This window comes from Pseudopodoces humilis, chromosome 3, assembly GCF_049639895.1.
Source record: "Pseudopodoces humilis isolate 2021_Gansu_Grassland_sample_001 chromosome 3, ASM4963989v1, whole genome shotgun sequence".
NCBI classification, from domain to species: Eukaryota; Metazoa; Chordata; class Aves; order Passeriformes; family Paridae; genus Pseudopodoces; species Pseudopodoces humilis.
Window position 1 is genome coordinate 109,124,700 of NC_142202.1, and position 25,455 is coordinate 109,150,154.

At 37.7% G+C, this 25,455-nt stretch overlaps 1 protein-coding gene across 7 annotated transcripts in view; it reads left to right on the forward strand.

Annotated features, from left to right (window-relative positions):
• The window catches only part of SUPT3H (SPT3 homolog, SAGA and STAGA complex component), a 253,602-nt gene that overhangs the window by 173,682 nt on the left and 54,465 nt on the right, over positions 1–25,455 (forward strand). For all 7 annotated transcript variants that reach the window (XM_088052751.1, XM_088052748.1, XM_088052745.1 and 4 more), the window contains one exon: positions 24,465–24,540. In XM_088052751.1, coding sequence (XP_087908877.1) covers positions 24,465–24,540 — 76 coding nt within the window. The remainder of the gene's footprint in view (positions 1–24,464; positions 24,541–25,455) is intronic.

The following is a 25,455-nucleotide window of genomic DNA, read 5'->3' on the forward strand; positions in this document are numbered from 1 at the left end:
TTCCTAAAGGAAGAGTTGTTAGTAGATGGGCTAATCTTCTGTATCACATTTTCTTTCTTCAGTAGATTGTTTAATCCACACTAAATTCTGGAGGAAATCCAATAGTCAATTTAACAGGGTTTTTTAAGGAATTAGTGTATTTAAATCATGAACTGCAGTCTAAGGGTGGTGTTCCTTTTAGGTATGAATTACCTCAGAAATGTGTGGTTACCTTGGTTTGGACTACCATAAATTATTTCAGTTCCACTTTGCCTTGGGCCAAAATCATGCTAAGCTGTCCAGAGCGGATGATAAACATATATTTCTAATGTTATTATGGGCTAAACAGGATATGATTGTTTAGCAGTATGTTTTCAGTTATGATGCAAATATTGTTTATACTCATTCCTTTTAAAGCATTTCATAAAATTAGAGCTAAGCCTTCATGTTGTTGCCTGCAGTGCTGTGAGGTCCATTCCATATCTGCAGCATGGAGGAGTCAGGAAAGCTCTGAGACACTTTGGGACATTACCAAAGGAGACCAAACAATTCTACACTTCTTTGACTGAAATACAGCCACCAGCACTGTCATATTTAAAGCAAAGGACACTCATTTAGGATTGTCCATAGAATTTTCTGATATATCCCATGGTATTAATTTGAAGCAAAGGGTCTATCTCAGGATCAGTAATACCAGCAATTTGCAAAGGGACATTAATCCAAGGTGGAATACTCTTAAAATATAGGGCAGAAATTAAGAACAAATTTCACACTACTTTGTCATAACACGTGGTTATTATATCAATACATTGTGATGAGATGACTTTTTATAAAACTGCAATAATAACATTAAGTAGAGGCAAACCAGACAACTGTATTGGCAAAGTCAAAACAAAATACAAACTGGAATAACACTTCTGCCTCACTTTATAACAGTTACTGTCCTGCTCTCCTGAGACAGCAGTAAAGCACCAGTGAAACTCTGCTCCTCAAAACCATTTACAGATGGAAAAAGTGATTCTCATTCCTGGATGTAACTGGACTGTGCATGGAAAGGAGAGATGGATTATAGAACTGGTCTTCATAATGTGTGTCTGTCTCTTGAGAATGACATCTGTAATGGCAATCTACCCACACTTCTTTCTTATTGCACAGGTTGGGCTGTGGAATAGCCAGAGCTGGTGGTCTTCGGGTGTTTGACTTCCTTTGCCTGCTGTATTACAGAATCCACCGTAACTGACACTTTAAAAGAAGATTACAATTTGGCTTTCCTCTGTCTCTTAAAAATAATTTAGAGAGGAGAGGTGGTACTCCTGTGGGATGTGGCTGAATTGGTGGGGCAAAGAGGCCCCTGTTCATTTAAAATCTTGGAGTTTTTCCTTATTTTGCAGTTTGAATAGACTTGGAGCTTTGGGTCTTTGTGTCCTTATGTTGTTCCTCTGAACCTCTCAGGTTCCTGACTATAGTTAAACCAGCTGCAGGTTTGCCTCTGATTTTGTCAATGGTAGCTTCAGTTCTGCCGCTTTTTTTCTGTGAGAACCACTATCACATTCTCCATGTCATTAAATTAAGTGTAGCTATTTAAAGATTTCAGTCAATGTTACTGCAAAGCTGACATCTCTCTCATTCTGTAAATACCCATTTTTTGTTTTAAAGCTTTAATGCTCCCTCCCCCCCAAGATAAGATCTTCCCATCAGAAGTCTGGACTGACACACAAAAGAATTCAGAGCATCACGCTGTGAGTGCTCTGTTTCACTTCTGTTCCCATAGGATTAGGAGAAACACCATTCCTGTGTCACCCTGACTGCCAGTTTAGGGATATATTTCCAACAGTCACATGTTATATGGCAATAATTCAGTTGCAGTAGCTACCATAATGCTTTCATAGCAAGTTTGAATAAATAGTGAAGGGAAAATAACTTCCCTACAACAACAGACTACCTTAAAGTGGTCTTGAAGCCAGCAAAATGGTAAAAAACTAAATTAAATGCCTACTTTCTGATTCTTTTGCAGGAGGGATGAAACTAGATTATCTTTAAGGTTCCTTCCAACACTGTGCTTCCAAACTCTGCTGTGATTTTATGATTCTGTGATTTAGGGCATATTGTCCTGTGAATTGCATTAGAAACTTAAAAACTACAGATTTTTATTTTTATTTTTATTCTACGGGGTTCATTGTGGGTGTCATTTTTTTTAGTGCTGCTCACCAGTGTTCTTGCCTTAGTGGGAAATCTCTAAAGCTCACAGTAATGCAATGGGCCCTCTGCAAAAGATGGTAGATCGCATTAAAGTGTGTATAAAATATATCGTTTTTTACATTTTTTTTTAATTACTCCTGTTTAATTTAGTCTTTGTTGAGACACAATTAATTTGTATTTGCAGAAGACTCCTGAACACACCAAACCACATCTTGAGGTACATGGAACTGTGCTCTGGGAGTTCACTCTGTTTCAGTCTTAGAAATATGGTGGACTTGGAATATATTAAACTAGTCAGTGACCAAGAAGATTCCTTCCTGTTGGAGTATCAGCAGCAGCTTTTGAGTGAACATGCTTTGACCTGCGCCAAGTCACATTGTCCCAAACAATGTCCAGCTCTGAGGCCTTCAACGCAGGAAAACAAGAACCTGTTGGAGCAGGTCCAGAGGAGACCATGAGGATGCTCAGAGGGCTGGAGCACCTTTCCTATGGAGTCAGGCTGGGAGCCTGGAGAAGGCTCTGGGGAGACCTTGGAGCCCCTTCCAGAGCCTAAAGGGGCTTCAGGAGAGCTGGAGAGGGACTTTGGGAGTGCCAGCACAAGGGGGAATGGCTTTAAACTAAAGGAGGGTTGATGTAGATTAGACATAAGAAGCTTTTTACAATGAGGGTGATGAGGCACTGGCACAGGTTGCCCAGAAACATTCAGTGTGAGGTTGGATGGGGTTCTCAGCATCTGATCTGGTGGAAAACACTCCTGTTTACTGCAGGGCAGAGGGACTAAGTGGCCTTTAAAGGTCCCTTCCAACACAAAATATTCTATGACTGTAAACTCCTGGGAGGCAGCAGAGGCCAGGAGCTCTCCAAATCACACAGTTTAGATGTGGCCACTCTCTTAGGAGAGCATTAGCATGGACAGAGGTTGCTCTGTGGTGATTGCCCTTGGACACAGGGCATGGACTTGGGGTCTTTTAATTGGGAGAGGGAAAATTGGAGGGCATTAATCAGAAGTAAACAACTGAGCTCTTCTTTTCATGGTGGATCTCAAAAATGGTGTTGAAGTTCTCAAAATCATTGTACAAATTTGGAAAAAATCTACAGAGAAAATAAGCAGGAAGTGATTTAGGAAAAACTCTGAGACCTTTTAGTACCACTGTATTCATTTCACTGGCCAAAATTATGCCAGTGTAAGTGCTGGGGTCATTACTCTTTAGGGAGTATCTGTTCCTGCAGGGTGTATCAGTAACAAACTGAAATTTGCTTTAAAGCCCATATGGAAAGTAGAGACAACACACACTTAATAGAAACAGCATGCTGGAAGACAAACTAAGAAGTTTTCTTTTACTAAGCATCGATTCTCAGTGCATGTCTCTTTTGCTCTCTAATTTTTATAATATACTTATTTTTCTTCTCAAATAATTATTTTTGACTTCTTTGCTGATATCAGATTCTTGTTGACAGAATTTATATTTTGGGACAGAATCTTTGGATTTAGTTGAGTGCTGGCTTCTGTTATCTCACAATTTTATACCCAAATCTAATAAATTAACAGTTTTTAGAATCACAGTTTATTAACCTTAAATCGTCTTTGATTTTAACAGCTTCACTTTAGTAAAGAAAGCATCCTGTGGTAAGGTTTGATAGTGTAATCCCTGTGGGGTTTTTGTGCTGTTCTTTACCAAACATTGTCAAATATGGGCAAAGGGATGCCAGTGGCAGACAGAAGGACAAGCCATACCATTAAATCCCTTAAATCTTACATTCTTTGTGGACTAAATAATTGCAGCCCTAAATGCAAACCAGTATCATCCTCACTTGTGGGTCCTGGCCAAGTAAGAGTACAAAAGGATTTATAGTGGCTAAGTAACATACTCAAAGAGAAGTGGGAAAGTTCCTGCCCAAAGACATGAGAGTCTTGGTACAGTGGTGAAAACAAGACCAGGATCTCATTTTCCCACTCCCTTAAGCTGTTTTGAGAGCTCATCACTTCCATAAGTTCCATTAGAATTTCACTTAGTGGTACCTGCCTAAAAGTTTAAACACCCCAGAAACTTAGGCTGGCTTCTGTACTCAGAAATGAGAGGGAAACAATCCAGGGAAAGTTAATTTCTTTGATCAGAGGGAAAAAAAATATTTTTTCTATTTTTTTCTTTTTTTTTTATTCCTAGAAACATCTAAGTTACATTTAAGTGTAGTTTATCAGATGTTAAGAAAAGTACTTCCAGTGCCTCTGGGATGATTCTCTTTGGAGACTGAAGATCTGTGTGTGTTGTGGGACCTTGATGATACAAAAAAAAACCCCTGTAATGATGATATAAAATAGACTTTAGGGTCACAGTAGCTCCGTACATACCGTCTACTGCTTTTGATTTACACAGATGCCAAGATTAAAAAGAACTTAGATGAAACATCAGTCAACAAAAAAGCCTTTATTCTCTAGGAAATGTGTTTTTTTTTTCAGTACTGCAAACTGGAAGTTAGGAATGCAAATATAGAAGGAATTAATTCCACTGCATCAGTCCACCCGGTATATCCAGATGAGTGCAAAGCACAACTGGTAGCAGCTCAACTCTAAATTTGCTATCTTGGCATCAAAGTATGTGTAAGCATTATTTGGTATAAAAATCAGCCTGGTGGTATTAATGGTTTCTCTGATTACATGTTGCTAGGGAATGTTTGGGATAGTGGGAAAGCACTGTTTCTTTTGGGCAGTGGTTGAATTGGTTAAAAGTAAACAGAAAATAAACAGAAACAGTTTTTCATTATTATCTATATGGCTGTAAATGTTGTGTCATTCTCTTTGGAATGGGAAAAAGCCCTTGAGTGGAAAAGATTTCTTGTTTCAGCCAGTATTAAAAGACATTTTACACTGCTAAATCTAACATTATTGTCTTTTTCTCACATTGGGGTTGCTTGCTATGGTTACAGAGTGGCCTATTTGTTTGTGTCTTCAATTGTGGAATTTTTGAGCATTTTGGTGAATGTTGCTCATGCTGCAAATCTAGGCAGCTTTGCTGGGAGGGCAAGGTGCTATTTGCTTTTCTGTCCTTTAGTTCTTTGAGTATTTTTTTGCCACTGTTTGCTTTCTCTGAGGAGGAGAAAGATTCAGGGCTGTTGTGTTTTTGACACCCAAATGACTGTGTCTCAAATTTTGGAAGGAAACTTTAAATATATATTATTTATATCTGTGATTAAATGTAGACACACATGCTTATAAACAGTATTTCTATGGAGCATTTGATTAGGAGCCAAATACAAGACTAACAAAACATTCTTCTTCTGAGTGTATTTTAACATGTGTTTAACATGTTTGTTGCTTAGCTCTACTAATCACCCTGTATTGGTACTCACACCCAAGTTATTTTTTCTGTAAACTTTGGAGAATTGGGAACAAGGATTGATGCTGAAGTCTGACAAAGGTGCCATTGGTAGAAAGTTGTTGAAACTCTTGGCATAATTTAAAGTAATCAAATTTGTGCTAATAGTGTTTTTTACTTTTGAGGTTGTTTAGAGGTGCAATATTGCAAATCTTGTCTACAAGACAGGATGTAACTGATACTTTGGGGTGGAAGTTATTTTTTTCAGATATTTGAAACCTTTATGTTGCAAATTGCTAACTCTTAAGCTCCACTAAGCCTAATATTGAAATATGTTATGGATGAAGATAAAATGACAACCATTTATTTCTTAGGCTAAGATGTTAACCAGGTCTACACTGACAACAGTTCTGTCCTCTCAAGTTTCTCAGAAAGAATTCATCACTTGATAAATAAAAAATATATATATCTTGATTTATCACTTGATAAATAAAAAATAAAACCATTTTTGAGAGTGTTTTGCACAGGATTCTCAAAATTAAAAAACCCATGGAGTTGTAACACAAGTTAAAATTATGTAAGAATTTCAAACACAGTATTACTCTCTAAGATTCCTACTTATTTATTGCAAGGGAGAAATTTTCTGACACTGTTGTGAAGAGTGAGACTGAAATCTCAGCACAGAGAGTCTGCATTTTTGGCAGAAGTCTTCACAACCACTTGCTTCTCTCACTCCCACCTGGAAAACTCCATAGCAGGAGCACCTTGGGTTGTCAGCCACTGTGTGACCAAGTTTCAGGCCACCCCTGAATTTCTCTTTCCTTCCATTTAAAGTTTCAAATCACAAAAATCTTTCTGTGGAAGAAAATAATACCTTCTAGCAAATTATGACAATAGAGGAAGGCTCTCTATGACATGGAGGGGAGTTGGGTGTGCTCTTCTGTTTCAGCTGCTGCAGAAAAGAAGGGTCTGAGGAGTAACAGGCAAGGTCTTGGGTTTAACAGAGAGGGGAGAGCAGTCACAAGCCGTATATTGAGGAGAGGATTTTTTTCTACTTCATTCATAGGAGGCTGATGCAAGACCCTTGGCCTAAGGCTGTGTCAGGCTCATTTATCTGAAGGTTCATTTATCTGCTATTTCTAGACATCACAGGTAGAGCAGAGAAGCTCTTTCCCTCTCCTTACCCTGTATATCCACTAAGGGATTAGCACTGTCTTTCCCAGTATTAAAATCCTGCCAGGAACTAAAACCTGGTTTGAATCAGGCCCATGGATTTACCCTGCAAATACCTGCTACAAAATGACTGAGAATCCTTTTTTTCTAACTGGAATTTTCCCTCTAACAGCAGACTGAGCAAGCTGTGTGTCATCAGAGCCCCTCCAGCAAGTCTGCTGCTCACAGACAACATAGAGGAGCATTGGAAGTAGTTTTCAGGCTGCACTCCAGCTAAATATAGCCAAAATGAGCTCAGATCTATTGAATTGCACCACTTAAAGGGGGGAGGAAATCTACAGAGGGTTATTGAACACAGAGATGTTGTGTTTGGTTAAAGTGCTTGAGCCACAGGTCACTGGGTGCTGTGTGACTGTTGAGGAAAATAATTATAAGCTCATCTTGTAGTTATACTGATCATGCCTTGCTACTACTGGAACCTGGGTAAAACAGAGATTTGTTCTCTTTCTCCTTTTGTATATTTAATTCTTCTTTTTTGCTTTTATTTTTGGTTTGGCTTTTTTTGTTTGTTTGTTTTGTTTTTCCATCTGACCACAGGATTAGCCAAGACTATTGCAATTTTTCTCCTCAGAAATAAAGAGGTTCCTGGTTCCTGTTGGTTGTTGCTGGTTCCTGGACTATGTTGTCCATAGTATTTGATTTCATTCACTTAAGATTTTGTGAACCTTAGTATTTGATTGAAGTCAGAGAGGATTTTGTGAACCTTTGCCACAGGCATTTAAGCAAAAAAAAGTTGAGAATCGCTTGATTCACTCAATAGTCTCTGGGTCCATATTGTCATCTTCCTTTGAGTAAATTCCAGACCAAAATCCAGCATTTCACAAGATTTGATTACCTATTACCCAGTTACTAAGGTCAAATGTTGTCATTTTTTGTTCACATTTGCAAAGCCACGAGGGTCCAAACCTTCCCACGTGCATTCACACTCAAGTTCAGGTATCATGAGGAAAAGTCAAAAGATCTGTTGCTAAGGTGAAGGTCATTAAGGTAATCCAATAGTAAACACATTGTTTCCTAAGGAATGAGAAATACCAGCAATTTTGTTTTAAAGCTCATTCTGATAGAACTTGTAACCACAAGCTGCATTTAAAACCTGACAGACTATCGCTAAGATAGGACCCTATGGCAGATTTTTTCATAGGGGATATGATTTTAGTACTGAAAGCAAGAATAAGAACACAAGTTCAATGAAGAATACAAAGTGTACAGCTTAATGTGATTTTACTTTCATCAGTTTTCTATGTAAATGAACAGGAAGGAACTAAAGTGAGCACAGAACATTTTGGAAACAGAGTAGTTGCCTGCCCCTGTACTGCATTTTCTTGAAGCAAAAACTAACAGAGGGGAGATGAAGATTAGATATGAGAAAGAAAATTCTTTACTGTGAGTGTGGTGAGACATTGTCACAGGTTGCCCAGAGAAGTCATCCCCATCCCTGGAAGTGTCCAAGGCCAGGTTGGATGGGGCTCTGAGCAACCTGGGATAGTGGAATGTGTCCCTGCCCAAGGCAGGGAGTTAGAACCAGATGAACTTTAAGGTCACTTTCAATCCAAACTATTCTGTGATTGTATGATTCTCTTTATGCATTAAACTCAGATATGATTTGCTGCTGGATCTTATAAACTAAATAAAAGCAGTAATTCATTGCATGGAAGATAAATACTGAGTCACAATCCAGAGCAGTCAAATGTGTGGAAAGAAGGCCTGGCATTCACAAGGACCTTGTTGACAGTCTGGAGAAACAGGCTGACACAGAGGTCAGCAATAGTAAATGTGGATTCTGTAACCCTATGCAAGGGTACAGCTTGTGGGGCAGCCACGTGCTGGGCTGTGTCAGCAGAGGTTACCAGCAGGTCAAGGGAAACAATGATTCCCCATGATCTGGCACTTGTGAGACCACATCTGGAATTTGTGGCCTATTCTGTGCTCCCAAGTACAAGGACTTTGAAATACTGAAGCAGAGGGTCACCAAGAAATATAGGGGGTACACGTGATGAAAGACGGAGAGGCAAAAGTTGGCTCAGCCTGAAAAAGAGGAGGCAAAAGGGAAATTTCGTTGCTGTTTCAAACTAATGACAGGAGAAGATGGAGCCAGACCCTGCTTGGATGTGCATGGTAAAGGATAGAATTTGAACTGATACCTAATAGGGGAAAAACAGTTCTGATCAAAGATTGGAACTGATTGGCCAGAGAGGATGAGGAAGTCTCCGTCTTTAGAGATATTTCAAACTTGGCTGGTCAAGGTGCTGAACCACTTGATCTAATTGGTCCTTTTTTGAGCAGAGTCAAACTACAGATCTCTGGAAGGCCCAAAACTTTTCTGGACTAAATTATTCTACCATCCTGTGATCCTGCATTGAAGTTTCCCATTTCAGATATTAAAAGGCAGGTGGGGTAGAAATAGAAGATCTTTTATAACGCAAATAGATGATAAATCATCTCAGATTTCTAAAAATTGTTTCAAAATCTAGGTAGCATATAATTGGACTTTCCAGCTTCTGCACTTTCTGTAATCTGTAGCTTCTGTTATTTCCTGGAATAAATGTTTTATGTACATAAGGAACAGGGTTTTCTGTCTTTCATTTTGTCTCGGTCGCTGTGGTTTATTTTATCTATAATGTTGCTTGCTGTACCCTTCCGTAAGAATATGATCTGGCTGCTGTGCAAAATTGCTCTTGGGGAGAGCTTCACACATCTGCTGCAGCAAAGGAACCAGGAGCAGCAAGATTTAAGCGTCCTAAGTGTCTGTTGAAATGGTAAAATGCAATTAAGCTCTGCATGTTGCAAAATGGGAGATGCTTCCACTCCCAAGGACCCACAATGTTCCTACAGAGCAGCACGAGCAATATGCTGCCATAGTTTATTCACTCAACCCAAGGCAGCATGATTCTATTTGGCTCTTTAGTCCCTCAGACTTTACATTTTGTCTCCTCTGTTCTTTCTTTCTCCTCTCCCATCTTTGTAAAAATTGTGTATTAATAATTGTGTACCTAGTCAGGTATACACTTTCATTAAATGAGTTAGAAAAAGTTCTTTTAATTTGGATAATCAGAAAAAACAGTAGCAGTTCTCATTTTTAGGTAGCTATCTTACAAAAAGTCCTCATGGAGTGCATATGCAGGGCTTATTCTTACAGACATTCTTGTAATCAGCATTTGTGCCTTTTAATAATCTGGGATTTACCTTAAAATAACTTCAAAACATGACAAAAATTAGTCATTGCTCCTGTTTTGGCTTGACAAAGTACATCTACAACTAGACCTAAATTTTCACAGAGGACAAGACAATATATTGTCACTAGCAGAAATAATGATTTTGGATAGAGAAGAAATTTTAGATAATATTTCATGTTATTTCAGTAAAATCTTGGTCATGTAGGGGGCCACAGTTAAATGTGTGGGTTTATGTGAAAAGAGGTAGCTCTTTTAACTTTTTTATGCAGGTAGTGGCAGGGTTTTGGAATTTCTATGGCATAAGGAAGAATACACGGTCTTCTTTGGTGTCTGTACTGTGTGTGCTGCACTCCTGGTGTGCTGTAAGACATTTCTAAAAGAGCAGTGGCAAGAAAGCAGTGCAAAGTGGTCGTACAGAAAAATACCCTGATGCATGTATTTTATTCTCAGATAATTCCTTAACATCTTTTGCACACTCTGCTTTTGAGTGGCACATGTGAGGGGCAGGGACAGGGACTCCTTGGTAGCAGTGTTTAAGTGCTGTTGAAACTTTGCCTCCGGCACTTCGGAAGCAATCATTAAATTTGGGTTTCCATTTGATCAAACAAAAGAAGAACGGGTAGTCTCTGTCAGGGGGCTGGATTTTATTTCCCAAGGCTAACAGCCATTTCCAGGACTTTGTCAGACCTACTGAGAGTTTTTTCTCCTATTGTCAGATGGTATTATTTAAAATCAGTTCATCCACTTGTGTGGGATCCATATCCTATATCATACAGTGACTGTGACAAGAAGATGCTTTTACTGGGAGTGTTATTCAAAGCACTGTTGATTTTCTCAGGCTGCAGACATCTGCAGAAAAAGCTTGTAGAACATCCAGCATCTGGTATTGAGCCCTCACTCCTTACACAGACCATATCAAACAGTCTGGAAACGGAACACGTTCCCTACATCCGCTTGGAAATTATATTTTTTGTGTTTATTGTAGATGTATTAGCTGTCAGCTCATATCATCAGCTAATTATTTTATATCTGAAAATTGTAATGGCATCCTCAGATGTACTAAAGTCAGACAGATTTCCAGCTACTAATCACAGCCTTCTTAAAAGGGAGTTAACTCTTGACATACCTCAAGGCTGGAGATCTGATTTCTGGTTCTAGAATTCAGAGGAATGCATTGGTGAGATGGCTCTTGCGCCTTGCCAGCCTTGGTACCCTGAGCTGTATTTTAAAAAGAGAGATGAAAATGCTGCAGAGACATTGGCATCTTCAAGAAATGCTAAATTTGACTCAAAAAATGTCAGAAAAATTCAGAAACCTTGAGATATTAAAAATACCACCAATGAAGAGTAGTTTTTCTCCAGGATGTGTTATGGCATGAGAGTCTATGGGAACTTCTGGTAGCACAGTTAAGTAATTGATGCCAGACCATGGCTGTTTCTGTTGCTACACCTTTAATTCTAAATAAACTTCAGCCTTCCAAGCTGTGCCTCAGATGGTAATGATATTGTTCTTTGCATCCCAATGATGTTAAATTGTTAATTGTAGTATTTTTAGCTGAAAACATTTTTTTCCATTTTTCTGAGCAGGGCTATGTTGCTATTTAAATTTTTCTTTTTTTTCATAGATCTTTAATTCACTTTGAAACATCTCCAGCCCCCTAAAGCTCCCTAATCCTCCATTTCAGTCAGCCTAGACCTCCAGGAAAAAATCTAAATAGATGTTCTATATATTCTAGGGAGCAATCCCTAGAAATGTGAACAGGTTTTGACATTTCAAAAACTAAATAATTTTCGTTTTCACATTAAATTTACAGAGTTTTCAGTGACCAGCAATAGAATATCAATTTTAACTATGGCATATATTTAACATTTATATAGCTAATTTTGAACAGGAATTAAAGCTGAAGCTTTTTGTCAGGAGGAACTCTTGCAAAGTTCTTGAATTCAAAGCTTTCTACCTTTTAAAAACCAACTGTAGCATAAAAGTAGAAACAAAAAAAGAAAAAAAAAATTCTTTCTGTATGGTATCTGTTTTCCCCTTCTGGAATTAACTAAATATTTTTCATGCTGAACTGAAAGGTGCTAACTCCTTTGGAAGGGATTCTTTTCACTGTAAGCAATTTTAAGAATGTGTGCAGGGAATTGTGTCCTAATGTTTATTTCTGTAACAGACTGATTGAATGAATATTATATTCACAAGCCATTATTAATGCAGCATAAAAAATTGTGTATCAGACACTGCAAATTAGAAAGATAAAAACTAAAATTCCCAAAATTTGGTTTTTTTAATATATCTGATAGTCTGAATAGTCTTTATGTCACTTTTAATTGATAATTAAAAATAAAACTTCTCTCCTATTATGGGGCTCAGAGGGGCTGTGCTGATTTAGAAAAACTGAAAATCTCAGCAGTTAGTTTAATGGTTCATAATTAAATTTACAAATCAGGTTTCATTTAAGTTAATTATTTTAAAGTGTTTTAAATGTATGTAAATCTACAGTGTGCAGTTACACAACTGAATATTGTTATTGTTGCTTTGAATTATTATAATATTATTATGGCAATTGGAAATGTTTCAAGATCTTTTCTAATTATGCATGTGTCTCCAAATGAGGTAAAATTATGCAAAGTTTTTTCTTAAATCATGGAATCATAGATAGAATTAATAAAAGGAATAGAATAAATTGTAGAATCATAAATAAATACTTTTATATACTCTTCATAAATCAGAATATTCTACCTGAAATTTCATAATTAATTATACTTGTGATACACTGGTAAATGTTATTTTTGTGGATATGTGCAGCTAATATGAATTCAGATTTAGAAAAAGGAAAGTCCAGTATTTGTATATTTAGATAGTACATCAAAATCCTTACTTTTGGAATTAAAACTAACATCCCATAGCCAGCTCTATTAATTAGTGCTACCTTATTGAGTGTATTGTATTGGGAATTTCAGAGCTCATTGGCATTCAGGTACTTTCAGAGGGATATGAAGATCTGTCTTCACTGAATCAAGTCTTGTTGCAAAGTAAAGGATGTTTAAAATAATCACACACGTCTATGGAACAGTAGAAGTCTGCTGTAGGGTTTAACTGAGGTGGTGTTAACATTAGCTCATTATATCAATATTTGTAAGATTCAGATTCTCCAGGGTTGTTTCTTTGGAAAGCTGCATATATTCATTATCAGTTTAAACCATCAGCACAAGAACTGCCTTTGTCTTGGAAATATAAATAAAGACTTGTCAGTGGAAGATGAGGACTTTTTCCCACCTTACAAGTGAAGGGAGTATGTAACAAAGGCTGCAGAAGGCTGAAATTTCAGCTGAAAGTATTACTTTCATGGCATGTCCAATATTAAAAAACTTTAAAATATTTCACAAAAATTTTACTTCTAATGTGTTGGTTTAAATTCTATATTACTTAAGCAAATATTTAAATATTATATTAGTTTTTCTGCATACTTGACATGAATATAATTCTACCTTCCTGCCAAGTATGTCAAAACCCAAATTCACTTCCATTTGCCAGGGTAAATGTTTATTTTGTTTTCCCACATAATGTGCTCTTTAAAGTGTCACCAGGATACCAAATCTGATGGCTTTTTAATAGAGACATGGTGGGGGTTTTTTGCTTTCATTAGGAAACAGGATAAACTATCAGTGAAGCTAATGGTAATGAACCCATATACAGTAGATGCTCTTTGCTCTCCTTCCCCTCATCTCAACACTTAAAAAAAAAGAAATTCCCATCAAAACTATTGTTGTGGTACCTCATTTTTTATAAATACATGAAAGAAGTGGTGCTGGGGGGGCAGAGCAAGAGACCAGGATATGCAGAACCATTTCTTCTGTCAAAGGTGAGCTGGGATGCCTCCATGAGGCTCCCCAAAACAACTTCTTGGTTTGTTTTGCCATGAAATGGGTGCGATTATTTAAAAGATAATTCATGGGGAAGTCACTATTAAACAACTGTGTTTGCTACTCTAGTATTTATGTTACAGAACGTCAGACTACTCTTGCAGTTTTCCACCAGTCAGTGAGTTTCACTTTGACTTTCATCCTCCAATCTTAACCAAACTAACAAAACCTCTGTTCATAAATTAAAATTTTGAATTTTCTGCTTTTAAACAATATATCAGTAGAGTTTCATTGAAATGCTTCAGTTCTGCTTCTGAGCAAAATGGAATGTAACTGGTTTAAGTATTGCTGTGGAAGTTTTATGCATTTAAAAAACTATTTCTTTTAAGTTTTCAATTATTTTTGTCAAAGAAGGGCATGGGGATGTTTAATAAGAGAACTCCTCTAGTGACTTTGGATGGTGAGGATTGTTTTGAATTAATGACAGCATATGTTTCTTTGGTTTTATGTAAATGCTTAATAATTTTGTGGTATATTTATCAATTGGTATGGTATAAGGGACTAACTAAATATATTGTTCCAAATTAGTCAAATTAGCTGATGGTTTTAATTAGCTTAATTCTAAATGCTAAATCATGTTGTTAAATCCCAGAATCTTCATGTTTTCCTCTCTAACATTAAAAAGAGAAAAGAGAAAGTAGGGTGAAAAATAGAGTCATTTGCCAATTAAATAAAGTGGCTTTTTGAAAATTATCTTTATATGATTCTATTTCTCATGTATATAGTGGAGATAATTCGTACAAGGCTACTATGAAGACAAATTAGTATTTAAAGTAATTAAGAAACAATAATGAATAGCAGCATAGAATTTTTTGCATACTTAAATTATAATATTAAATATTTCAATTAACTTTTGACAAAGGAAATATTCACATCAGGCCAAGTTCTGTTGTCAGTGAAGGGAGTCCCAGTTAAAAGCAAAAAGGGCATAATGCTTTTGTTCAAAACCTGTCACTTCAGACAGCAATTTTTAGTGTCTCCTTTCCTTACTCTTCATACCTGGCACTCCGTGAGGTTTGATTGTGCTTTTTTTCTCCCCAGCCTGTGCAAGCTGGAAATATACAGCTATGGTGCATCATGGCATCATCACACACAAGCTTTGCGCTACTTTATGATCTATGCGAATAGAATGTAATCTTCGAAATCAGCCATAAATATTATTAATTCATAATATTATTAATTCACTCAGCCATGCTCAGATGTCAAATTGGTAGCAGAACTCAGGTAGGAGTTCTGAGTTTTGAGTCTGGTTCACTTTCAGGTCAGGAAGTCCGGGCTGTTCAAAGAGCAGCCAATTTAAACCAGTAATGAGGAGACATCTCTCTATTAGAAATTGCTTTGAGAAATCATAGAATCACAGAATGGTTTGTGTTGGAAGACTCCTTAAAGATCTTCCCTTTCCAACCCCCTGCCATGACAGGGGCACCTTCCATTATCCCAGGTTGCTCCAAGCCCTGTCCAACCTGACCTTGGACACTTCCAGGGATGGGAAAGCCACAGCTTCTCTGGGAAACCTGTGCCAATGTCTTAGCACTCTCACAGGGAGAGTGAATTCCACTCCTAATATTCCATCTAACCCTTCACTCTGGTAGTGGGAAGCCATTCCCCATTGTCCTGTCCCTCCATCCCTTGTTCCAAGTCCCTCTCCAGCTCTTTTGGAGCCCCTTTCAGCACTGGAAGAGGCTCTAGGGTCTCCCTGGACCTTCTCTTCTCCGGGCTGGACACCCCAAGCTCCCCCAGCCTGGCTCCATAGGAAAGATGGTCCAGCCCTCTGAGCATCTTCATGTCCTCATCTGGAACCATTCCAGCAAGTCCCCATCCTCCTTTTATTGGGGACATGCACATCCCAGGCAATTCCTCCTGGTCACTGTTTTTCTAAGGGAAGCATTTCCTCTTTAGCTCAGTGTATGACTCACTTGTTCCCTGAATTTCATTATGTGATTTTTGTCTGGAATTCCATGTCTTGCAATTATCAAATTAGAAAGGCTTTTCCAAAAGACTAAAGCCCCAACCACAGAATTAGAGTCAGTGGTGTAAATACCACAAGTTGAGAAATGTCTGTATGCTTCTGGTGTTAAGGAAGCAATACATTTTTGAGTACCATTCTGTATTGTTCTCTGGTTACAGCAGATGGTACCAGACAAAATAAATCCGAGTAATTTTGCATTATCTAGTCATATGCCAAGGAGAGAACATCTATGAGTATTTAGTATCATGTATTTTAGTTTTAATTAATTAATTTTGATGTTTTCCTTTCAGACATTCATGAATACACTTACATAATGTAATCATAAAAGTTGATAGATTTGTACTTGTCATGGAAAATGGCTGAGCTAAACTGTTCTCTTCATGTATTCTAGGTGCAACCTTAAATTGGGGTAGGTGTTTATAGGGTGGCACCCTACAGCTATTGAAATTAATTGAAGCTTTGCAGGAGACACTACAGAATCAGGAATTCACCTCTAAGTTGTAAGACCCAATCTTAACAAGTGGATTGCTATACTGCTCACCAGATTACTTAAAAATATTGCAAAAATTTTGTATCTTTTTATTTTGTGCATGTATGTTTTGCCATAATTTTGGAAATCTGTCTTTAAAAAAAAAAAACAACTTTCAAGAAGCAGCCTAACTGGAAAAAAACAAACCATTAATTTTAACCTTTTTCATTCTCTTGACTGAATGAACATCACCTGCCAAGCATGCCAGCATGGATATGCCTGTAGCATTATATTGCTTCTGAATCTCCTGCACAGAATAGTAGTTATTCTTGTGCAGGATGACAAAGAAAGGCAGGTACTGTGAGAACTGGCTGTGCAACTGGGAATGAATACAAGTCTGTTTTATTAAGAGCAAGGGAAAAGACAGAATTATAATTATTAAAAACAAGAGGATTCAAAAGAATACGTATTTTTCATATGGTTTGAAACTTATTCTGCTTTCTGCCAAATTTTTCAGTCAAAATTTTCCTGAATCTTATGATCCTCTTGTTAGAGTGAAGTTTCAGGAGTGCATTTCAGAGTCTTTGTCAACAGACTTGATTAACAGAGTTAACCTTACAGGACAACAAATTTTGTCACAAATGTTTCATATTAGTATGTACCTTGGGTTCACTTCCCTTCCTTTTCAACATAATGAGTGTAAGAACAATTCTCCTGAAGACTTCCTTTCATTTCTCATTTAACATTAGCAAAACTCTCAAATGTCTTTTTAGAGCCATGTATCAATGGTGGCTATTAACAGGGCAGAGTTTTGCTATGCAGGTTTTTTTAAAATTAGGTTTATTCTTTTCTTTGCATTTACCAGATAAAGCCAGTGAGTGAGAGAGGGTGGTCCCAAACTTCCCTCCTGCTCAGTTTACAAACTTTACTGAATGTATTTCTTAACAAGTTGTGGCTCTAAAGTGAGTAATTCTGGTTGTAGCTGGGTGAAGAGATAGAATATGTCTGGCAATTGAGTTTCACTTTAACTCAGTATGTCTAGGATTGATTGCCAGGTTAACTTTGGCCTGAAGCAACCACCTTCACCTCCTGCCACTCCATTTGGATCAGTAGGAGCAGGACTGGATCTCCCAGCTCTCTCCCACACCCAGGATGGTGAGAAATTGTGTGAGATGTGTTGTGCCTGTATTTTGCCCCATAAACAGCCTTGGGGCAAAAGCCACTCTTTGAGTTTCTGGCCACAAATCCAAAGAGTGTGTCAGCTAAAAGAAATATTTTAAAAATAGAGTGCGATGGCTGATTTTGACTGCCACTAAGAAAAAAATTAAAGCTCAAGTTGCAAAAGAGGTTGCTTTGCTGTTTGTGTCTCCTACACCTTGCAGTGATCCCTTTTTCAGTGACTGCAGGATTTACTGGTGAGATGCTAAAGCTGTTTATATGAACTTCATTCATGAATGGATACAGAGTTAGGGTAAGTTTTCAGAGGAATGCTATCCAGAAGATATAAAGGTAGCCTCATATTAACATGGTATGTAAAGTTTTTGATGTATAGCCAGGTGGAAACCAAAGGAAAGTGCTACAATGTCCTCAACCAGAAAAGTGAGGGAAGTCAGTAGTCTTGATATATTAATATATCAGTATATCCCACATAACTTTTTTCATTTGGTAGCATAGTTTATCTAAAATTATTTTATGTTTTTTGGAAAGCACTGATAGAAGATAGCCATAAATTTAACACATAGTTTTGCAAAATTCATGATGATGCATATTACAGAAGAAAAAAATATTTTCCTGTAGAAATCAAAGGTATTCCATGAAATGGAAATGTTTCATTTCCAGGCTCCTGCCCCACATTTCAGACTAGCAGTAATAAATTTAGACAAGGAATTTGGATATGATATGGAACTGGTTCAAATAAATACAGTATGTGTAGATTTTGCATATGTTCAAGGGCAAAGTATTACAGGGACAGTGAGTCCCTATCAGGAGGTCAGTTTTATTTATTCCTTAAGCAATGAGATCATGGCTGCTGGGAATTAATCTATTCATTTTGTTATTGTCTGTGCAATTTCGTTTGTTTTTTCTTCATAATTCCCTTGAAATTTTTACATAATCTTAAATTGTTCTGCCAGCTCCCTTCCTCCTACTTATTTGCATGTACTTTGGTAGATTACATGTTTCATAATTCCAGGGAGATGAATGGAGTTAACTTTCATCTGGGCACAAAGCTGCCATTGTTTACTTTTGAATTGCTTGGAGATCAGAGTAGGAGCTGAATTTACTGAGTCATTCTTCACTCTTGGCCCTGAAATGGAAGTTGTTGCCCTGTTGATGCTGGTGGTACTCACCCTCACTCATCACTCACTCCTCATTTCACTTTGTGAGGATGCCTGATCTGTGCAGAGTAGGCCTAATCCAACATCTCTTGGGTTCCATTGCTGATGGCCACAGATGATGAGCTTCAGACAGATTCACAGATGTCATTCATTTGACATTTTAAACACTGAGTTCAGGATGGAGTTGCTCACTCAAGGTGTCTAATGTCTTTTTACAATAAAAGGACTTTAGATGACTAATTATGTCTTCAGTTCTTCAGGTGAATTCCATCTTTTGTCTCTGGACAGACATTCTACTATGAAGATTTTAACTTGTAAAGTATATTTCAATTAATATTTAATAAATCACCCTTTTTTCTTGTCATTTACAGTTGTAGATCCTTTAAACCTCTGTAACAACAGAGATTTTTAAGGTTTTAAGGTCTTAAGCTCTGTTTATTGCAGGGAATGATGCTAATAATACTGTGGGGAAAAAAAGAAAAACTATTTTTTACTGTGAAAATACATTAAAATTGAGATCAGCTTGGCCTACCAGAAAAAGACCTCATATTTTCTTCTAATATTGGGAACGTTATTCTAAGCACATGAGCACTCAAAGCTTTCATTAAATCAAAGGCCCTGAGTTTGCTATGCAGATTTGTTCAGCTTAATGGCTGCTGCAGAATGTATGGTATGTTCTGTAAGAGGTGGATAAAAAACCCTGGATGTGTGTACTTTATAGCCAAATCAAGTATTACGTTACAAAAACTATTGATCTTTCCCTGACTGACATTTTTATTTTTTTGTATAAAACTCTGCTTAGACTTTGAAAATGCTTCCTCTTAAGCCCCCATCTTTTTTTTCTTTACTTACCAGTTCAAGGGATTCTCAGAACAATAAATACCTTTGTCCTCTATGTTACAGAAGTCTTCAGATAGTGATAATCCTCAGATAATGTCAAAATTCAGAAGACTAAATATGCATTTTCAGCACATTTTGTAAATACTTCAATATTGAGCTACCTTGTGCTTGATTTTTCAGGGTTGTTTTTTTAATCTAGGTCATTTTTCACAGAACCACAGAATGGTTTGGGTTGGAAGAGGCTTTAAAATATCATCTCATTCCAACCCCCTGCCATGGGCAGGGTCCTCTTCTAGTATCCCAGGTTGCTCAGCCTGGCCTTGGACACTTCCAGGGATGGGGCAGCCACAGCTTCTCTGGCTACCCTGTGCCAGGGCCTCCCCAACTTCACATGGAGGAATTCCTTCCCAATATCCCATCTAACCCTTCCCTTTCCCCCTTCTCCTGTCCCTCCATCCCTTGTCCCGAGTCCCTCTTCAGCTCTCCTGGAGCCTCTTTAGGCACTGGAGGGGGCTCTGAGCTCTCCCTGGACCCTTCTCTTCTCCAGGCTGAACAGCCCCAGCTCTCCCTGCCTGGCTCCACAGGATATGTGCTCCAGTCCTTGGAGCATCTCCATTGCCCTACAACCATCCTACAGTTTGGGCCTTGACCGCTCTGCAGTTTTTGTCCTCCCACCCCAGAGCTGTCAAGCACAGTGCACAGTGGCCTCTTATTCTCTAGTCTAAATGAAAAATAAATTACTTAGCATTCTATTCCAGCAATATCAGCCCTTGCAGGGCAGCTTTGCTTTTCTCTGGGGTAGCCACCTGGCTCCTTTGAAACCATGATAAACCCACAATGAGACTTCTTGAGCAGAGGGAATCAGGGAATCATGCCATAAGAGGGTTTGGGAAGCCAGCGCCTTCATCCCAACATTGTTGCCAAGCATGGGGGTGTCCAGCCGTGCCACATACGTTTTTCAAATGTTCCAGCTTAGCAGCTCCTCGGCACATTTCCTCCAAACACGGAGCAGTCAGTGAGCAAGTTAAAGTTTGGCCTCCTGCCTTCTTCCCCCCACACAAAGAGCTTTGTATGTCAAGTGTGAAACCTTCAAAACGGAATAAAAATAAGATTATTTTTCATCCTGGACGGTAGGTGACAATGTGCAACTCTTTACCTTTTTCTTTCCTTTCCCTTTTTAGTTCTTTATGCTGAAAGAAAGATATAATGCACCACATTTTTGGAAGACTAAGCAGACATTTACTGTGCCAGGTCCTATCTACTGCATCCTTCAGCATGTTCCAAGGAAAGCATGCAAAGTATTTTAACTCTGCTGTACAGCACATAACTCAGCTTCTTAACTGCTTAGAGTGACTAGTACTACTAGAGAGGGAGTAAAAACTATTTATTTTTAACTTTTTTGCTAAATCAGTTGAGCAGTGTCGTTGCTGCCATTTGTTGTATCTGCTTTCAAGCTGAGGTTGCTTCAAGGTGGAGTTTCATTAGAGGTTTCACTGTTTCTTCATCTTAGAAAGATTCCCAAAAAACTGGATTTTTTTTCTGATAAAAGAGGACTTCAGTCCTGTTGGAGTGACTTGCTGCTCCTTCCAACAACAAAATTTATAAAATCTCACTTGTACAAATTTAAAGTTGTTTCTTTGTTTAAACATCCTGTATAATTTCTTGTTTAAAAAAAAAAAAAGAGACAAAACACAAACAAACAAACAAACCCAAAACTGTGAAAAAGGACAAGTAAGTATCCTTTAGACTTACAGACAAAATTATTTTAACAAATTTTCTGTGACATTCCCAACACCAGATCCCATTTTCTTTAAACTCTTTTGGCCTGGAGTCATGCTATGTTCACAGTAATGTCCTCATTCTTTCTTCTCCCCTTTTATCCCATGTCACTGATTTGTTTTGAGTTTATCAAATATACCTTAGGAGTGCAAAGAGAAGGGAACATTACATTTTTTCAAAGAGGGGATGATATAGGAGAAAAAAATAAAATACTGCTTGTGATCTTGAGAAGTGAAGAAGAAAGAGATGTTGTCTTTGGGATGGTATTTCCTTAAAGATGCCCCAGCTGTGCCACTCATCTGTTAATTTCTGCTGCATTTGATGGTTAATTGTAGACTATTCTAAAACTGGCAGGACTGAAGGAATGTCTGTCTTTATCCTTCAAACCGTGAGGTTCCATGCCATCATGTGAGGGATCTTTTGTTAAAGTGAATTAGGATAAAAAGTAAAGTTCAATTATTTATGGCAAACACTATTTTATTTGGTGGCGGTTTAGAGCATCACCCTGGAATTGATCTTTAAGAAAGAATTATTTTAAAGAGAGAATTGAAGGAAGAAAACAATTTTATTTCACATATATGTAATTAATTTTGCTAAATAAAAATATTTGTACAGAGAGAAAGCAATTGAAAGTATTTATTTAGTATATAAGAACAACATTAAATCCAGTGTTTAGACAACTACTGTAGACAATTTGTAGAGAGGAATTAAGTCCCTATTGGAAAAATCCCTTAGCAGCACCATTCTTTTAATAAACCTTCGAGTTTTCCACTTTTAAAGAAACTTGTAATACTTATAATGAAACCTGTAGTCTTTGACATTCTGCATTTTCAGAGCTTTGTGGTCTGTTTGCTGAGAGTAACCATTGCTAAATCACTTAATTTAACGTAACTGCTTGTGGGATTAATCTGGTTTTGCAGTTTCCATATTACATTATAGGATGCCTGTTAAAGTTAAAAGTATCCTTGTCAAATTTCTACATGTTGGGGTTTTTTTATCATCTCATGTTGGACTTTGGAGAAGAAATCCTCACATTACCATGTCATATGATTCTGGTTTTCCATGCCTTCCTTGTTGTTTCAAGGGGTTTTAAATCCCTAGGAGGGCTGGATGTGAAGGGTAATAGCCAATGGCTAAACATATAGGTGGCAACAGGAAAAAAAAAGGATTACAGAATTTAAACCACAAAAATCACAGCTTTTCAAATTACTTGAGGAAGATATCTCTTAATTATGTGAAAAATTAAACCCCAAATTAGAGGCTTTTATTAAGCATAAAGTAGGACTGCTGTTCTAGGATGTATTTTGTGAGAAGTGTCCTGTGCCATGCAGAAGTTCAGATTAGATTATCTCTGGATGCCTTCTGTTTTAAAAAGTATAGCTGAATTAACTTGGGGGCAGAGTTGAATTCTGTAATGGGTCGAAGTTACAGCATAGATTGTGAAAATTATTTTTAAAGGAATACAAACTCAGTCTAGACTTAACATCTTGTTGGAATGGATTAACTGAAAATTTTTATTAATATGAAATGGCAGCTCCTCAAAATATAGTCAGGTTGCCAGAGCCATGCATAGGAGAAGTGGAAAATGACTGAATAGAACAGTTTTAGTCACCATGGTGACCAAAGGTCCAAGTACAGTCGAAATGATTGACTGGGTAGAGAAGAAAAGAAAAGACTATCCAGGTGTATTCCTGGTCAGCTTGTGGTTTAGTTTACAGCAAAATTGAACATGTAGACTGTGAAGCAAATCTCGTAAGGGAAGGGTTGGATGGTTTTAGGAGAATGACCTAAAAGAGAATAGAGGAAGAAAATGTGAATTTGAGGTGCTAATTTTATTTAATTTCTTTTCCCACTGATTTGAGAGCTCATAAAGCCAAATGCAGGTTGTATAGCATGGAGACATATAGATATATACATACTTAGCAATAGTCCTATTGTCTTCTATTAAATCAGATTGAAGAACTCTGCAATTTTTATTTCATCAGATGTAAAATTGTTCAGGGTGTCCGAGCAAAATTTGTGTCTATGTGTGTGGTTTTTCCCTTGTTTTTTGTCCTTGTGTGAGTACATCTGTACTTTTCCTTCTACGTGGATGGTTTCTTGAGCTTCATGGAGTCACAGCACAAGCACAGTCTTGGTACCATCAGCCTCTCCTGACACCACTTTGTATCTGTAGCGATAGTTCAGGTGTGATGATTTATACATTGAATTAGGAAAACACATTCCTTTCCTTGTTGTTTAAAAAATCTGCTTGATTGAGAGATGGACTAAGCTGTCTGCTTCTGACAGGGACTGTTGTTCTTTTTAATTTAACTACTGCTTCATACCTCTGATATGTGAAGGGTTTAATCTCCTGTGGAGACCAGATCTTTACTTTGTGAAAATCATCCCTGCTCTGTTGTAGTAAACAGAACTGAAGCACCTGCTCAGACCTAACCATGGACTTTAGTGCTGCTTCAACCATGATTCAATTACAGCATCCTGTATATGTGAAGGGGAGGGTGTGCATAGCGTTTGTGGTTTTGTAAATTGATTCTTCTGAGATTCATTCTTTTGGTTGGCCCTGGACTCCATGTGAAATACATTCTTAAATGCAGTAGTGAACATTTGGAGATACTTTTTCTCTCACAAGCTCTAATTCAATCTGATATCCTTTCTTTTCCTGAAGTGTTCACAAGTTTAAAATTTCAAGCATAAATTAAGAGTGAAAAAAAAAAATAAACGGACACATGTACCATTTATTTATTAGTGTGTATTGAGTGTGGGAAGGGACACTTCAATGTCCTGGTACATCAGTGTGATGGATATTAATTTCACAATTTAGATGTACACAGGTTCAGTTCTGCTCGGTGCAGAACATGTTGGCCTCATTTCAGGAGAACACTTTACTTCTCTGGTCATCTGTAAACACATAGGAAGAATCCTCATGTGCTTCAGTTTAAACACGCACCTTGCTCAGGGCAGCAGTGCTCAGCACCTCTCTCCTCTCAGCCCTCACCACTGGGCTGGGTGAGCAGTGTGCAGGCAGGTTTTGCAAATAGGAATTGACACACTCCTCTGGGAAATTTAACTCACAAGACTAATAACCCATCTGTGGTTTATATTTCTGCATCTTGACTTGTTCAATGCATGTTTAATTTGGGAGGGTTGCTTCAAGGTTGTGGTGAGGGCGCTTTGGTGCTATAATTTCTGTTGTGGAATGCAGTTTTGTTGGAATAAGGTACATCGTGTACTTTTACTCTTTTGTCAGAGAGCAGAAAGACAAACACGAACCATGGACTCAGTCCAGTATGCAGAATTCTGTGAAAGTCGGCAATTGAGTTTTTGTAAGTATTATAATGGCTGCAGTATATTAAGATGTTTGATTATTATTTTATTTAATAGCACACCAGAACCTCATTTTTTCTGAAAGCACTTTTATTTCATCCACAATAATAAAACTTTAAATTCTTTGTCTGTGTAACTCCTGGGAACAGTTAATTTAGCAGTTTCAGGCCGTCAGGCAGAGTATTTTATTTGAATATTTACCAGGCTTTCTCTGTGCTTAAATACTGAGCTGGTGGGGATGACTGCAAAGATAGAACTGGTGAGGAGTTAATGGATTAAAACCACTCTTGCCCAAAGTCTGTCGTGGTGGTGCTAAAGTCGGCACATTAGCTAAGTTTCATGGCTGCAGGTTTTTTGGAATGCCTCTAAAATTAGAGAAGAGCAGCAAGTTTTGCTTTTATTTCCCAATCCGCAGAGACACAAAGAATTTACTAAAGAGTCTTTTCTATTTTAAGCTGTAAGCTCCTGCTGTGGAATTTATTCACCATTAGCCAAGTTCATCAGTATATGCCATTCCAACACTAATAACATGATGACAGAATTAGGGCTTTTCTAGCACTGAAAACCAACTTACTAGAAGTACTTGTGGGCCACAACTATAATGAGCTGTAAATTAATGGGCTTGATCATGTAGCAAAACATCATTACAGAAGTGGTTAGGTGATGACGAAGGTTTTAGGTCAAATGTCAGAGAAAGGGAGGTGAAGGAGGCAGTAAAAGTCATGACAAAAAAGCACATGATCCTACAACACAGACTAGAACACAGTGGTGTCTTTAAAGAAGCGACCTTATCTCATTCTTCCTTCTAAATTCAAAAAAAGTGTGACTCATTTATGGGAAATAAATGACACATTTGAGATACTGTTCTCCATCAGCAAATGTCAGCAAACGTAGGAAAACATGTTTTGTAAGCA